This window comes from Equus przewalskii, chromosome X (genome assembly GCF_037783145.1).
Source record: "Equus przewalskii isolate Varuska chromosome X, EquPr2, whole genome shotgun sequence".
NCBI classification, from domain to species: Eukaryota; Metazoa; Chordata; class Mammalia; order Perissodactyla; family Equidae; genus Equus; species Equus przewalskii.
This window is the reverse complement of record NC_091863.1, coordinates 107901560-107916004: the sequence shown is the minus strand read 5'-3', so window position 1 is coordinate 107916004 and position 14445 is coordinate 107901560. Positions and strand designations below refer to the sequence as shown.

The 14445-nt window shown below is 43.9% G+C and overlaps 1 protein-coding gene across 1 annotated transcript; it reads right to left on the bottom strand.

The window, feature by feature from the left end:
- Positions 1 to 4933: 4933 nt before the first annotated feature.
- CCDC160 (coiled-coil domain containing 160) lies at positions 4934 to 14116 on the bottom strand. Its single transcript, XM_070603541.1, has 3 exons — positions 13206 to 14116; positions 12031 to 12088; positions 4934 to 6321 (listed from the first exon to the last, which is right to left on the bottom strand). Exon 3 carries the CDS (start codon positions 6295 to 6297, stop codon positions 5326 to 5328), a length of 972 nt encoding a protein of 323 aa, XP_070459642.1. The 5' UTR covers positions 6298 to 6321; positions 12031 to 12088; positions 13206 to 14116; the 3' UTR covers positions 4934 to 5325.
- Positions 14117 to 14445: the final 329 nt, after the last annotated feature.

The window sequence follows — 14445 nt, the reverse complement described above, 5'->3', positions numbered from 1 at the left end:
GGGAACCACACCACCGTCTGTCTCTGTTGGTTGTCATACTGTGGTGGCTGTGTATTGCTGTGATGCTGAAAGCTTTGCCACCAGTATTTCAAATACCATCAGGGTCACCCACGGTGGCTAGTTCTCAGCAGAACTTCCAGACTAAGAAGGACTAGGAAGAAGGACCTGGCCACGCACCTCCGAAACCCTGTGAATAGCAGTGGAGCATTGTCTGATATAACACTGGAAGGTGAGAGGATGGTGCAAAAAGAGTGGGCAGGGTTCCACTCCGCTGTACAGAGTCGCTAGGAGTCGGAATTGACTCAGTGGCACTAACAACAAACTAGGCTTTAACCAGCAGTCCAAACGCAGGCTAGGGTTTAGGGACATAAGGAGAATCTCTCAGGTATGCCCCCTGTCATGGTCTGGAATATAGGTGGAATCAACAGGCATGGGCTGAAAGGCAAAAGAAATGCTTCAAGGATACCCCAGAACACACCCTCAGAGAATGAGGTATAAATACCATCTCCTGGGAAATGACAACCTGAGCCCACTAAAATGTAGCAATCATCAAAAGGCTGGGTGTGCTCAATGGGGAGAGGAGAGAAGAGAGAGAGAGAGGCCCCGTGAATAGTAGCTCTGGCCACTAAACTTGGAGACACCACCTTGATGTTCAGTATGGAAAGGAGGGCACACCTACAATACATGGGAACTACAGCTTCAGTGTCTTATGAGTACAAAGAGCAAGACAATGACTGATTCTTATCTGAGCAGCTGTAGTAGTGGGTCCCCAGCTGCATGGCTCCCTGTGCCAAGGGGAAATGGAAAATACTATAATAGCCTCTCTTGTCTCCATTCCCTTTTCCTAGATGAGCTTTTTCCCACTGGAGCACTAGAGCGGGGCTTTCTTCCCCTTCTGGTACTCTGCCTGTCAGGGCCAGGGGCCAGCCTTACACCCACCTGATTGGAGGGGGCCTGAGTAGGCTCTGACCCAAGAAATTTCCTTTACAGGATCTGTCTTGAGGCAAGAAAGTCCAGCATGACAGATTCTTCACTTTGTCCTAAGGCTTCATAGACTAATAAAATCAAAATTTCCTCCCCGCAACTTATTCCACCTTCCAAATATATTACACATCATTGATACACATATTATGAATGAGTTTATCATATCCTCTCCAGAGAACACAATTTGAGGGAGGATAAATATAGAGAGCTTGGTGAGAGTAACAGCTGGGAGGAGACAGATGAACTTGGTCAATTTCCCCTTGTCGGTTACGCAATAACAATAATGACAACAACAGTGGTGACATTTATTGATTATATGTGATCTCACCTTAGCCTCCCAACAACACTATTTACTAACCCTGTCCTACAAAATGAGGAAACTGAGCTACAGGAAATTACGCAACTTGCCCAAGGTCGCATGGCTAGTGCGTGGATAACCAAAGTTTGTGCACTTAATCTCTATGCTACACTGCTTCCTTGGAGAGAGGAGCAACTGTGGTGTTTCTCTTTCATACATCTCTTTGAAACCAGACCGCTCACAGTGGACTTAGCTGGATATTATGACCCAAACCTCTTAGGTCTCTTGTTTCCAAAACAAAAATGATGGCAGCCAAAGGTACAGTGGCATCAGCCAAGTTTTTTTCCTGCAGCTTGTTATCTGGAACTTAGTCTTTATGTCACGAGAACTTGTTTCTCCAGTCTATCTGCAATGAGCAACAAAGGTTGGAATCACAGTAGTTTTCCGAGTAGAACCTCAAATGGGACTTTAAAAGTCAGCAACATGTGTTCTAATTCATTGCTGTTAAGAGTCCTCTTTGAAGCCAAATAGACTTTCCACGTTCACATTCCAGAAATGTCCCCGCCCCTGCCCCCATGCTTTGCCTGGAAAAATCCTTCTTATCCTTCAAGGCCCAGCTCAAATGTCACCTGCTTTATGAAGTCCTTCTTAGCCCCACAGGCAGAATTAATTGATCCTCCTCTGCGCTCCCACAGCACTTTATATTAGCACTGCCAGTATAGCCCTTACCACGTTGTTTTAGTTAGTTGCATAAGTAAGGTTCTTTAGGTCAGAGACCTGTCTTATTCATAAATCCTTTTATCCTCATATCGCCAGCCGAGCACATACCACATTTCACCAAATCTAAAACCCCATTGATTGTAAGATACACCATTATTTTATGAATCACTAAGGAAGATTAAAAAACCCTGACAATTATACTATGACATCCCATTGATTTGAAGATGTGTCCCAAATTCAGGAATGTCAAAATGTACAAAAAAAGAGAAAGACATGTCTTAGAAGTGATGAACGATGGTAATAAGTGCTTAGCAAATGCTTCTAGAACTGGATTGTATACCCAAGGTGGAGCAGATATTCCTAGAGCTCTGTGACAGCCCATGTTTTCTTAGTAAGTAAGGAATTGGGAGTTGGTGGGGAATGGTATGCAGTTGCATTGCTGATCTCAAATATTTTACCCAACAGATTAAAGGGGTGAGTGGCCTGATGTGCCCTTCCTGTTAAAAAAAAAAAAAAAACCACCTCCACATATCCCATTTGATATACTAGAAGGTACATTGACAATATATTCTATCAAAATTGGGGGTCACCAAATGCAACAAGTGATGGTGATTACGGAGACAATGGGACAGAGTATTTGCATCTGCCTTGATTCTGGTTCTTTAAGCCAGCTCAATCCACTGTTGTTCCCATCTGTCCACAAAAAGGAATAGTAACTGGCCAGCCTTCTCCCAGCTTATTGCAGCCCTGCCTTTAAAAATAAAAGTATCAGGGCCAGCTCCGTGGCCGAGTGGTTAAGTTTGCGCGCTCCGCTGCGGCGGCCCAGGGTTCGGATCCTGGGCACGGACATGGCACCGCTCATCAGGCCACGTTGAGGCGGCGTCCCATATCCCACAACTAGTAGGACCTACAACTAAGATATACAACTGTGTACGGGGCGGGGGGGGGGGGGTTGGGGAAATAAAGCAGAAAAAAAAAAGATTGGTAATGTTGTTAGCCCAGGTGCCAATCTTTAAAATAAATAAATAAATAACTAAAAGCATCAAAAGATGTGATCCCTTCCCAGCTCCAAACTGTTGGCTCTGACCTTGGCTTCCATTTCTCCTTGGTCCTCTGGACTTGGTGATTGTGTCTTGTCTCCCTGGGTAGTGTCTAGACCTAGGATTTCTAGAGGACCTTTCCATAGGCCAGGCCTTGCTGGGGCTTAGCATCCCTGGCTGTCTCATTAAGAATGTGTGTTCCAGTTCCACCCTAGAAATACAAACCCTCACGCTAGAGCTGGGCTAAGCCATGCACTTACCTTTTCTGGACCTCCCCCCACCACACTCCTTCTCTGCCCCCTAAGCACACATACACACTCATGCAAGGTAAACCAAGTTGTCACTGAAGACTTTAGATATGTGGTTGGTTGATAGAAATTCTCCTGGAGTAAAAGCTCCTCTTTAAAAATTGAAATACACTAAGAGGATTGAGCCTAGTAGCTTTATTAATGCAATTTGTGAAATATTGTGAACATGTTAGCAGCTCTGCACACTAGCAGTCAGGGACTGAGGATCTTTCTGGGGCAAGGACAAAGGGGTAATTTTTAAGGGGGTGACGAGGAAGAGAGTCAAATAGGGCAAAAGAGTTCCTAGTTTGCTTTCGTGCCTAGACCCTTGGTGGGAAGCCAGCGACCACCAAAACCCTGAAAGTCATCTTGCCCTTTCAGCAGGCTGCCAGTGCCTGGGTTAAGTTATCAGGACTAAGTCAGAAAGCTCCAAAGATGATTATCTTCCAATTTAGTGCAATCTTCCCAGGCCAGGCAAGCGCTGCTCAGCCTCCAGGTCAGCTTAGTTTGCCTCCATTCAATGCCTTCTCCGACCTTAACGAGTAAAAGGGAAACAAGAGAAAGAACTAACCTCATTTACTCCCTGTCCTGATTTATTATTGATATGGTATTTGGAGATGTTCAAACTATAAAAAGAGCCTTTGTATATTTCATTTGAAAGGGAGGCCTGCAAAGGAGGTCCCCCAAAGTGTTAGAACTGAACGTACGCAACGCCATAGGAATTTTACTTCCTCACAGGTACAGCTACATTTGCAAATCAAATCACTGAACTGAAATCACAGAACATTAGAACCGAACAGAATCTGGATGATAGATCTACCCTCATTTTACAGATGAGGACTTTTAGGCTTAGAAGGTTAATTAGCCAGTAACTGGCAAAGCAGGTCCCAGAACCCAAGTGTCCAGACTCCCAGTCTGGGGCTTTCCCATCAGGGAATATATCCAAACCCTTGCAATTGTATCCCACCCTCATAGCCTGTAATTATATTTGGTTCATTGGACTTAAAAATACCATGCAAACGGCACTCCGATTATAAGAAATCTTGATCGATACAAACAAATGCAAAAAATCAACTGGCCCATCATTTCCACCAAAGGACTGAGGCAGTACACTTTTATTCTTTATAAGTATAAAATAAATTGTCATTGCCTGGGCCCCTACAGGACTGGATTCTTGTATCAGTCAAGCCAGCTCACTAACAGCTTGCCCAGATGACATCCAACACTTTTTACCCCAGTCCCGGTCAGCTGGTGATGTAAACTGGGCAGGAAGCTTATAAATTTTCCCCTGGTAGAATTTTGGAAGAACTGTGTAAACAACGCCCCTTGCTGGTCAACAGAAGAATAAGCGAAAGCCACTGCTGACAAATTCAGGGCTCTAGCAAAGGTCCCAGCCTTGTCTCTAAGTCGTCTTCTAGTCTATAGGAACGGTGGCCAGGTTAAGGAAGAAGGCATGAGGAAAACAGTAGGGGGAGAATAAATTGCATTTTTCTCCTGAGATGTTTATATGTGCCTAATTAAGGTTAGATCTCAAAGAAAGCAGATACATTTTCAGTATCCCATAGAGTCTGAACAGGCACTCTAAGACCCACAGACACATGTTATGCTTATACACATAAACAAGATTTTTATTGTTAACATCAATGAACACTGATGGAAGAATATTCATGTGCCAAGGACACATTGCTCACAAGATCACAAAATGGCTGTTGATTTGTATTCATAAATGATTTGGTGAATCGAATCACTACATGTCTTTGAGTGAAATATATATAAAAAAGGCTTCTGACGCTTCGTTTTCATTTGGACTCTCACAATAGCTTCATTAGAAAGCAGAAGCTTTGAAGTTAACATCTATACGTTTTACAGATACTCGGATTCACCAAAAATGAAAATTATGTCCCATTACACACACTTTAAGTAGTACACAAAGAAAGCACAAGGAACACTGATTTGGCTCAATGATTTGCCTAATGAAAGGCTTTTTTTTTAAGTTTTAAAACAAATCCCCTGTAAAGCTGTTAAGGGCACTTGATGATGTTACAGAAGCAAAGTGTTTTCGAAGCAACTCCAGAGCCCTATTATTTCTTGCTTGCAGGATCTTCTCAGCTCGCAGTTCATTCTTGATGGCATCAAGCTCTCCACGGATCTTCTCCATTTCTAATTCATAATACAATTTCATTTCTTCCCTTAGGAGTGCATTGCCCAGCTCAGTCTGACGCTTTAACTTCCTAACAGCTTCTTTCAAATCTCTGTTCTCCAGGCTCAACTTGTGGATGACTTCTTTGGCTTGTTGGAGCTCTTCAGTTAAGTTTTTGACATTTATTGCTTTTTCAGATAGGTCATTTCTTAAAGCTTGAAGTTCCCAGTCTTTCTTCGAAGTTTCCATCCCTGTTCCTTGAAAATTTAGGTGTTTTGCGGAGACTACTCTTTTGGAGTTCAAAAGTTCTTTCTCAGCATTTTCAAATTCCTCTTCTATTTCTTTGCATTTCATCTTTAGCTCTTCCAGTTCTTCATTCAGAAGATTCAGGCGAAGTTTGGGAGACATTCCTTTGGTAAATTTCTTCTTCTTGTCCTTCTTGTCTTGTCGCGGTGGAGTTGGTAACTCCTTTGTAGTCCAGGTGGAATGACCATCTGTGCTATTCAAGCCTTCTTTGGCTGCAACACCCAACTTAGATGCTTCACAGGAGGCAGAATTTGCATCTGCTTCATTCTTTGAAATGTTTATCTTTCTCGCTCTTAAATTTGGTCCTTGTTCTTTTTCATTTAGTTGGGAAGTAAATTCTTTCCTCTTGAATTTACTTTCTTCTTGAAACTTTCTGCTAGACAAATTATAAACTCCTTCCATTTTCTTGGTCTTCTCTGAAGTCTTTTGTTCAGAAGAAGATTCAGGCTGGTCTAGAACATCCTGGGCACTAAAGAAAGGAGCAAACATATTCTCCTTCCAGTGTTTTCTTCTAGCATCCATTTCTTCAGGCACCTCTCCCAATTCCTGAAAAACAAAATTTAAAATCAAGGCACCTTATTTACACTGGCAGCTGGTGTAGTGGAAAGAACTAAGAACGCTGGCTCTTGGGTGAAAGAACCTAAATATTTGAGGACTGGCTCTCCCTCTAACTTGCTGAGTGGCTTGGCTTTCAGTCCCTCATTTATAAAACGAAAGGGCTAAACTAGCTAAGTTCTGCAGACCCCTCCAGCTTTAAAATTCTCTGACCCCATGAAATTCAACCAACAAACTGACACATTTGGCTATTTATTACAGATAGAGAAAATAATTCTGTGTGAAAGCAACCATACGCATGAAAACAGACTGCTTCAAAATAGTAAAAGTCATTAAAAATTAAGGTTGATATTAATAATAGCTTAATACCTGTGGTTCTAACGTGCCTGATTTTTTTCCTAGTTCTTTTGGGTTGGACTACTGTTTATTCATTCTTTAAAGTGACTAAAACGTCAGGGCTTAATGCAACGTGAGCTGCTTTGGGGAAAGTATACCATGCAGACTTCCTTATGACTAACTCTGCCAAATGCCCTTCTGCGTTGACCTGTAAATTCCTGCTATTCCAGTCTCAGGCTTTGCTTCTAGGCAAGACTGCCAAGTGTACAGAATTCTATCCGTTTTGACAGCAATTTCATGATGAGAACCGAATGTCAACAATTGGAAATATTAATGCCGCCAAATGCGTTTTTCTCAAGATACTGACCCCAAGTGCAGTTTTTAGGTGAAAACTTAGCATGCCAAAAAACAACTTTCTAAATTTATAAAAATTACAGGATATCTATTTTGTTTCAAAAGGAGTCTTTCCTATACAAAGAGAATCCATAAGATACAGCTTTCCTAAAGCACGGAAATGTGAGCAGTAACTACTTCTGAGAGAAGGGAGAGAGGACCCAAGCAACATGCTGAAGGGCCACTGGCATCTCAAGCCACCAAACTGGCAACTGCAGTTACTGCTAAAGGGTGGGAAGAAGAAGGGAGGCATCACTTTACTCACTTTATACATTAATTTGCTGTCATATGTTTGTAGCATCATCACGGAGAAAAATCAAAGCATGCCCGCATCTGTTTTTCCCATGCACACAAATGTAATTTTATCTTGGTAACGAAAAATGGCAATTGTGTTTATTTTTAATTAATATTCTCTTTAATGTTATTACAGATTATAAGTGTTTTACTATTGTGTTCTTTAATATATAATATATATTTATATAATATGAAATATATAAACATAATATGCCATATTATATAAATAGTATAATAGTGGTGCATGTTATTTGTAGAATTTTGGAAAATACAGAAAAGCACAGAAAACAGAAAGAATCTCCCTCATAATCCCCTGAGATAACCACTTTCTGGTATACTATCTCTCTAGTATTTTCTTTTTAACAACAGTAGTTTAAATTTTAACAGACTTTCCTTGCTACAGCTCATGAGAGAATAAACCTGATACCTCTGTGTACTGAACATGCCTGACCCCCTCACCCCCCAAAAGAAGGAAGGGACTCGCTATCCCTAAGGGTACATCCCCACTGGCCACTCCTTGGCTTTGAGGAAAGGGAAAGGTACAAATATTCAGTGAAAGTGTTAAAATGAGTGGTTCAAAACCCAAAAGCCAAGCTTTATTAAAGTTTGGTCGATCAGACCATAGTAATAAGCTGAGACTCAAAATTCATAGGATACATTCGCCATTGCAGCATCGTGTCTCTTCTCTTGAAACAGTCCTCTCTGACTTCCATGATTTCACTAGTCACCAGCCAGAAGCACTGTGAGCTATCTGTTCTTAAAGGGGAAGATAATCAGAATCCTGGTTTCTCTCCTCTCTAGGAATATGAATGCAAATGATTGGGAAGTATGATAGCAATCGTAAAGGAAGGGAACAGAGAGAAGATGGTGATGCTAATTGCAGTCACATTTTTTAGCAGTCAAATTTTTACCAGACAATTCTGTAAAAGGTGAAAATGCTTCTAATCAGGTAGTAATGGGAGAGAGACTCCTCCTCCTATCTAATTCTGGCTGAAAGGCATTGGCGAGACAGATCAGGAAGGAGGTGTGCAGAAGGGCAAATAAGGTGAGGCCACTTTATAGCTGGAGAGAGCAATAATGACAAATCTGAGAGGAGATCTGGGGATAGATAAAAGTTAAGATAGAAAACGCTTTTCATTAATAATTTTGCTCCTTGCAAATGTGACTTCTATCTCCAACCTTCCCATAAATCTCTGGCAAAAGATATACATATTTTTTTCTTTAATTTCACTACTTTTCTTCCTTGAGCCTCTGTACAATTTCCTTTATAGCCAATGCTTTTCACAGAACTGGGAAGAGTCCACTTATTTTATAACTGAGGCTCAGAGAAGTTAAGCGATTTGATCAAGGCCACACAGCCTGTAGCGGTAAAACTGAGACCCTCTCTCCCAGGTCAGCGCCTCTTCTAAAATTCCTCTTTATTCTTCTGCTAGATTTCATTCCACAAATTGAAATAAAACAACCCACTATTTTCAGAGCTTAGGTATTTTTTAAAGGGCCACAAAGGGAGAGAGGAAAAACGAAGGGGGGGAGGGGAAGGAGAATTGCATGTCACATATCAAAGGACAGAAAGAGAAAGGTTTGAAAAGCCTTTTGGAATTTCCCTCCCATGGCTTACACAGGGCAGGGTCAAGGGGTCTCTGAGCTGCTCCTTTCTTTCTTTTCTTTTTTTTTTTTCCTGTCTTTCATTGGCAAGATATCCTTTAAGGGCTTGTTCCCAAACCTAGTCACAAAGTATGGCAAAGCCCAGACTGGGGGTAAAAGCTGCCAGTTTCATTTTCTCTTCGCAAATTGCACTGTTTGTTTTTTATGCAGAACAAGTATGACATTAGTATTCTCTGGCCAGGACAAGGAATATGCTTTGAAACAATGACATTCCTCTACCCTGGCGTGGCAGCCATTTTGCTCTCAATAAACTTGATTAGGTAATTCGTTGCAGCAGAAGGCAAATCTAACCAGAAGCCATTATTAAAAGTACAAACATGCCTTTTTAGTGGGTCAGTTGTGAACATTTCTTATTATAAGTGCCCACCCCACACTACATCGGATACTGAAGGGCTGAAGGGTAGGGGAAGGAGGCCCAAGAGAAATGATAACTTTAAAGAAACAAATAAGCCAGAACACAGGAAAACAATATCAATTTGTGTGATACAAACAACATTAGGGGGTCCTCTAAGACGGTGATCCCCCAGAAGTCCTTGGGACTGCACTGTTAAGGCATGGGTGTCCATAATCCGGCTACGTCTATTCATTTGTGTCTCACGTGAATTAATAACGGACTCTCGATGGTTCTAGTTAGCATCTGCCCGAAAACATCACCATTCACCCTCTGGTGACTTTCTTCTTTTTTGCAGTGGCAAAGCAGTAGGGCATTTTGGCGGAGTAAGGAACTCCTTGACTCATGTAAGTGGTTTATATTCACCTAAGAATTTGGGCACCGCTGACAAAATAAATTGAAAATGAATTTACAGTGTAATGTGACGTAACATAATTATTGAGAGCGAAACAAAGAGTAATCATTTATTATGGATCTTTAGGTAAACCGTTCCATAAAATTCTTAAGTGAATGCACATCTATCCTCAAACTGCTCCAGAAAATAACACCCTACTGTTCCCTGTGAAAGGAGAAACCCACAAAACCGTCTTCCTTTCATTTTCAAAGTCTGGGGCCCTGGGGAATATACTCATGTTAAGGTGGATAAGTGATCAAATATGTGAAATTTAATTATTTGTTTTCTAAAATATTCATATTTTAAATCACACTCTTTAGGGAAATTTGATGACAGAAAAAAATCAAACCTCTTTTTTCTGTTGCCTTATCTCATTTACATCAGAATTTGACTTCAAACCTTCAGGACCATCTCTTTTGCATAAATCGAGATCTGTCTGCAGCATGCGACTCTTCTTCCAGGTGGGGGTGGGCAGGGACTGGGAAACAGATCTGGGAAAGCTCCAGAAGCTTTTTCCCACCTCACAAGGGTGCTTCATCTTAAATGTTGTAACTTGGGAATGATGGTTGCAAAAGGTCATCTCCAACCTGTGATGGGCAACCTTCTGTCACTACCCTCAGCCCCCCGCAACTAGAGGCGTGGCTTTTAGTCACAGCCCAGAAGCAGCAAGGGGAAGACAAAGGGCCCTTCTTAGCCCAGGGAACTTTTCCCCATTATTCTCGGATGGTTTCAGTTCTCCCAACCCTCAGAAAAACTGCTTGGCCAAAACAGGGGGGAAAAGTCTACTACAAAGAAAGTCACCGGCCTGGCTTCTTTGCTCCATTGTCCAATCTGTTCTCACTTAAAAGCAGTAGTTCTCAACTTTTTTTTCTACTTCCACCGTTCCCAGGCACAAAACACTGCCGGCCTTACCCTCTCTCCTTACTCGAGAAGATTCCAACCTGCCCCCTCTAGAGGAGCTTCCATATTCTCTGCCCTCTTCAGAATTACCGGCTTGCAGAAAACTACTCAACACCAAAATGAGGACCCAAATGAACGGTCTGAAGTCAAGGTGGGTGAACACGTTTTACTGTGCAGAATTGTGGGGAAGAAGGCAAAGGAAGTTCTTGAGAAAAGAACTGAGTGTGGACTACGGTGAAAAAACAGACGGAAAGAGTCACATATCTTTGCTCCCACACTTTAGAACTCTGTGAAAACTTACCTTTTGTGAGCCTCAGCTGCTTCGGGTGTAAAATAGGGACAATCTACCTATTTCACAGGTGGTTAAGAGAAATTAATGAAAACAAAAATGGAAGCAGTTTTAAAGTACACTGGAAATGACAGGTTTTGTTCTTTTTTAGGTTTTCCTTCCCCTCCCTTGGAGCATAAACCAGCCCGTGAACCAACCCAACCCTTCTCCAAAGATATGTGCTCCAAAGTTGCCAGCCTGAAGTCATCAGCCCTCAGAAAAAGTTAATTTGAAAAAAAAAAAAAAAGTAGGCACCATTAAAGGAAGCAGAGGACAACCAAAACTCAAATTTTACATTAATTTAACCTGTATCCTCAGCAAAGAATCAGCCCTAAATCCGGCGAGTTACTGATGCTCCCAATTTCTGAAGCTAACTTGATTCCAGCTAAGCAGAAATGTGGTAGTCTTTGCATTTTTAGCACCAACTGCTTTACCAAGAACTTCCCAGATGCCCCAGTGCTTTTCAGAGCCACTAATAACTTCTTTGAAACATTACAATTGGAGGATCAGCTTAAAGATGAGGAAGGATGACTCTGTGCTGAGTTTTTCCTGTGCTTCTACAGCATTTCATACATACTTTTATTTTACCAATACACTGTGATCTCTTGGCATCTTACTCACTTCTGTATCCCTAGCTGTTACCCGGCACAGAGTAGCCCTCAAGAAATATCTGTTGAATAAATGATCCTTAACAGTCTTCCTGAAAATTCTATAATGCTTTGATTCGAATTGAGTTTTTGTACTTATAATTTCTCCTCTGCCTTATGAAGTTTTCTGGGGGACATTTTAGGGAAAGGACTTAGTACTTTTCCCTCCAAGTTTATTCGGCTCAGCTAAAGTCTTCAGGACGCTTTTCTTTTGTAGTCTTATGAGGCCTTTTTGATAGTGTACTGACATTGCAGATTAATGATCTAGTTACAAAGTGGAAGATGTATGTTGGGTGAGGCTCTGTGCTTCGAAACACTCCAACAAGATATCAGCCAGCACAACTGTACTTACGCTTCCTGACGTCCAAGGTCTTCTACTGGATGCTTTTATTCTCTTTCTCCAGTTTGAGCTGAAAAATCAAATCCCCCCAGCGTATCAGAAAATACGAATAACCAGAAGGCTCAAAACTGTGTTTATGTCTGAAATGTAGCTGAAAATTACAAGTGATTTGCTTAGAATGTCCTTTGGCCTACCTGAAATGTGATGCCAGACACTTTGAAACAAGTTTTCTTTCTAATTTGTCAACTCACTTTCCCAACGATTGTGCGGCTAAGTCTTCCTTCCCCAAGCAATGCAAATATCAAATGGGATGAGAATCAAGGTGGCATCTTATTCAACACAGTATCTCCTCCCCTTTAGCACCTATTGAGCAAATGAGCCACCGCTGGCCTCAGCAGCAGCATGCTTATTATTAATGAGCATGCCAAGAGCCACGTTAGCAGAGGGCTGGAGCCTAGGCCTTGCCTCCCTCCCTCGGAGTACAGTTAATTTGAAAAATCATTCAAAAGGGAAGTGATTCCGATTTTTGCCTTAAATCTTTCAGGCTCCTAACATATGAGCCAAGTGTCCAATAGAGAAGGACAAATGGCCTTCCCTATTGTTTGGCAGTTACTGAGAGCGAAGTAAAGTTGTAAACTGGGCCCTGTGAACGGTTATGACCCCCAACTCTTTGTTATTGGCGTAAAATCATTCCTTGTGGGAGAAGAGATACGAAGTCACCTTAGTTGCGAAGCCTGAGTACTTTATTAGGATGGAAGTCACATTCTTGCTGTAAAGCTATATCTATGCATAGTTTGGGTTTGTTTTCTGTAAATGGTTAACTGAAACTCCTGCCATCGCTGCGTCCAGTGGAGAGAAGGTGACTCAGGTCGGGCCGCTGCCCTGACCCCCACCGCAGGCGACACCTTCCACCTCCCCAGTCCCTACCCTCCGGCTGGGCTGGCGGGCGGCGGGGAGGGGGCGGCGGGCGAGGCCTGAGCCCACTCCCCCTTCCGCACTCGCACTCCCCCGAACTGTGCCCTTCCCTCCCGTGCGCGCCAGCGCCCGGCCTGGAGCCCGAAGGAGAGGAGAGCCCGCAGTGGGTCGCGGCAGGGTCGGCGGGCTCCTCCGAGCTGGGGCCCCGACGGCCGAGCCAGGAGGAAGCGGGGCGAGCCGGGGAGCCCGGGCTTTCCGACGCGCGGACGTACCTGGAGGCGCGGGTGGGGTCCAGTGGGCCCTGTCCCTCGTCCTCGAAGCTGGTCACCACCGGCGGGCGGCAGCCCTCGGTTCGGCGCTGGCCACCGCTCCCGGCCACTCCGGCCAGAGCCTCCGCAGTGCAGCGCCCGCGCGGGCCGCGCCGTTGCCTAGCAACCGGCCGGCCTGATTTAAAGGGAACCGGGCGCCGGGAACCCGCGCGGTGGGTGGGACGCTGCCCCGCGGCAGGCAAAGCCCGCCCCAGCACTGAGCATGCCCCGTGGGGCGGGCCCCCGCGGCGGCGGCTTCGGCTGGCGAGAAATCGGAGCTCCAGTAGCCAGAAAGCTGAGTCAGGGCGGGAAGGGGCGAGAAACTGCGAGGCAGCTCCGCCCACAGTGGGCTTATTACGGAGGGTCTGGATGACTCACAAAGCCACCTGGACACTGCGATTGTGCGAGGAGGAGGGAGTGGCACAGGGTTAATCCCTAGGCCTGCAGGAGTAACATGACGTTGAGGAGGGTTAGCTCTGGGAGGTCGCCTGGATTTGGTTCAGGGTCCCTAAGGATGTGAGAATTGCACCCCACCCTCCCGCCCCCACGCACACCCCTGCCCCTCAGCACGATGGTCTGGCCGGAATTTCTGCCTCTGACCAAGGTTCTAAGGACCTGTGTGAGGAGAGCATTGCCCCCTGGCTGTGCCCCTACGGGAGACTGGGCTTGTATCTCAGGTAGCCCATGGTTTCCTCATTTAGGACTCAGGAATTTCTCCAAACCACTCTTGCCCCATTTGAGTTTAAAATCTATTGCGGGCAACTAGTTCTACACTCCTGGCAGTGTAAAATGGTTTTCTGATATCCAGTCCCCACACTACTGTCCTCGAGCTTCAAAGGTTGCTCCCGACTCCCTCCCGGGATTTGGTTGAGGGAACAAGTCCACGTTTTTCATTATGTTGTAGATTTCGGTCATAGTGTTTTGTTACATAAATAAATGGCCTTCTCAGACTTTGCTTAGCCTGCTTGCCCAACACTGATTCTTCCATCTCCAAATTAGCCACACACACTGACCACACACCACGGCTATAGTCTGATTTGGACCCAGCCTGGACCTGACCAAAAGATAGACCCGGCAAAGGTTGGAGGGCCTGAAACAGCAGGACTGGGGTGTCCAAAAGGGTGATAAGAGTGACTTTTAGGAAAGCTAGTATTTTCTAGGAAGCACGAGGGTGAAAGGCAACATTGGCTCTGGAATCTCCAGT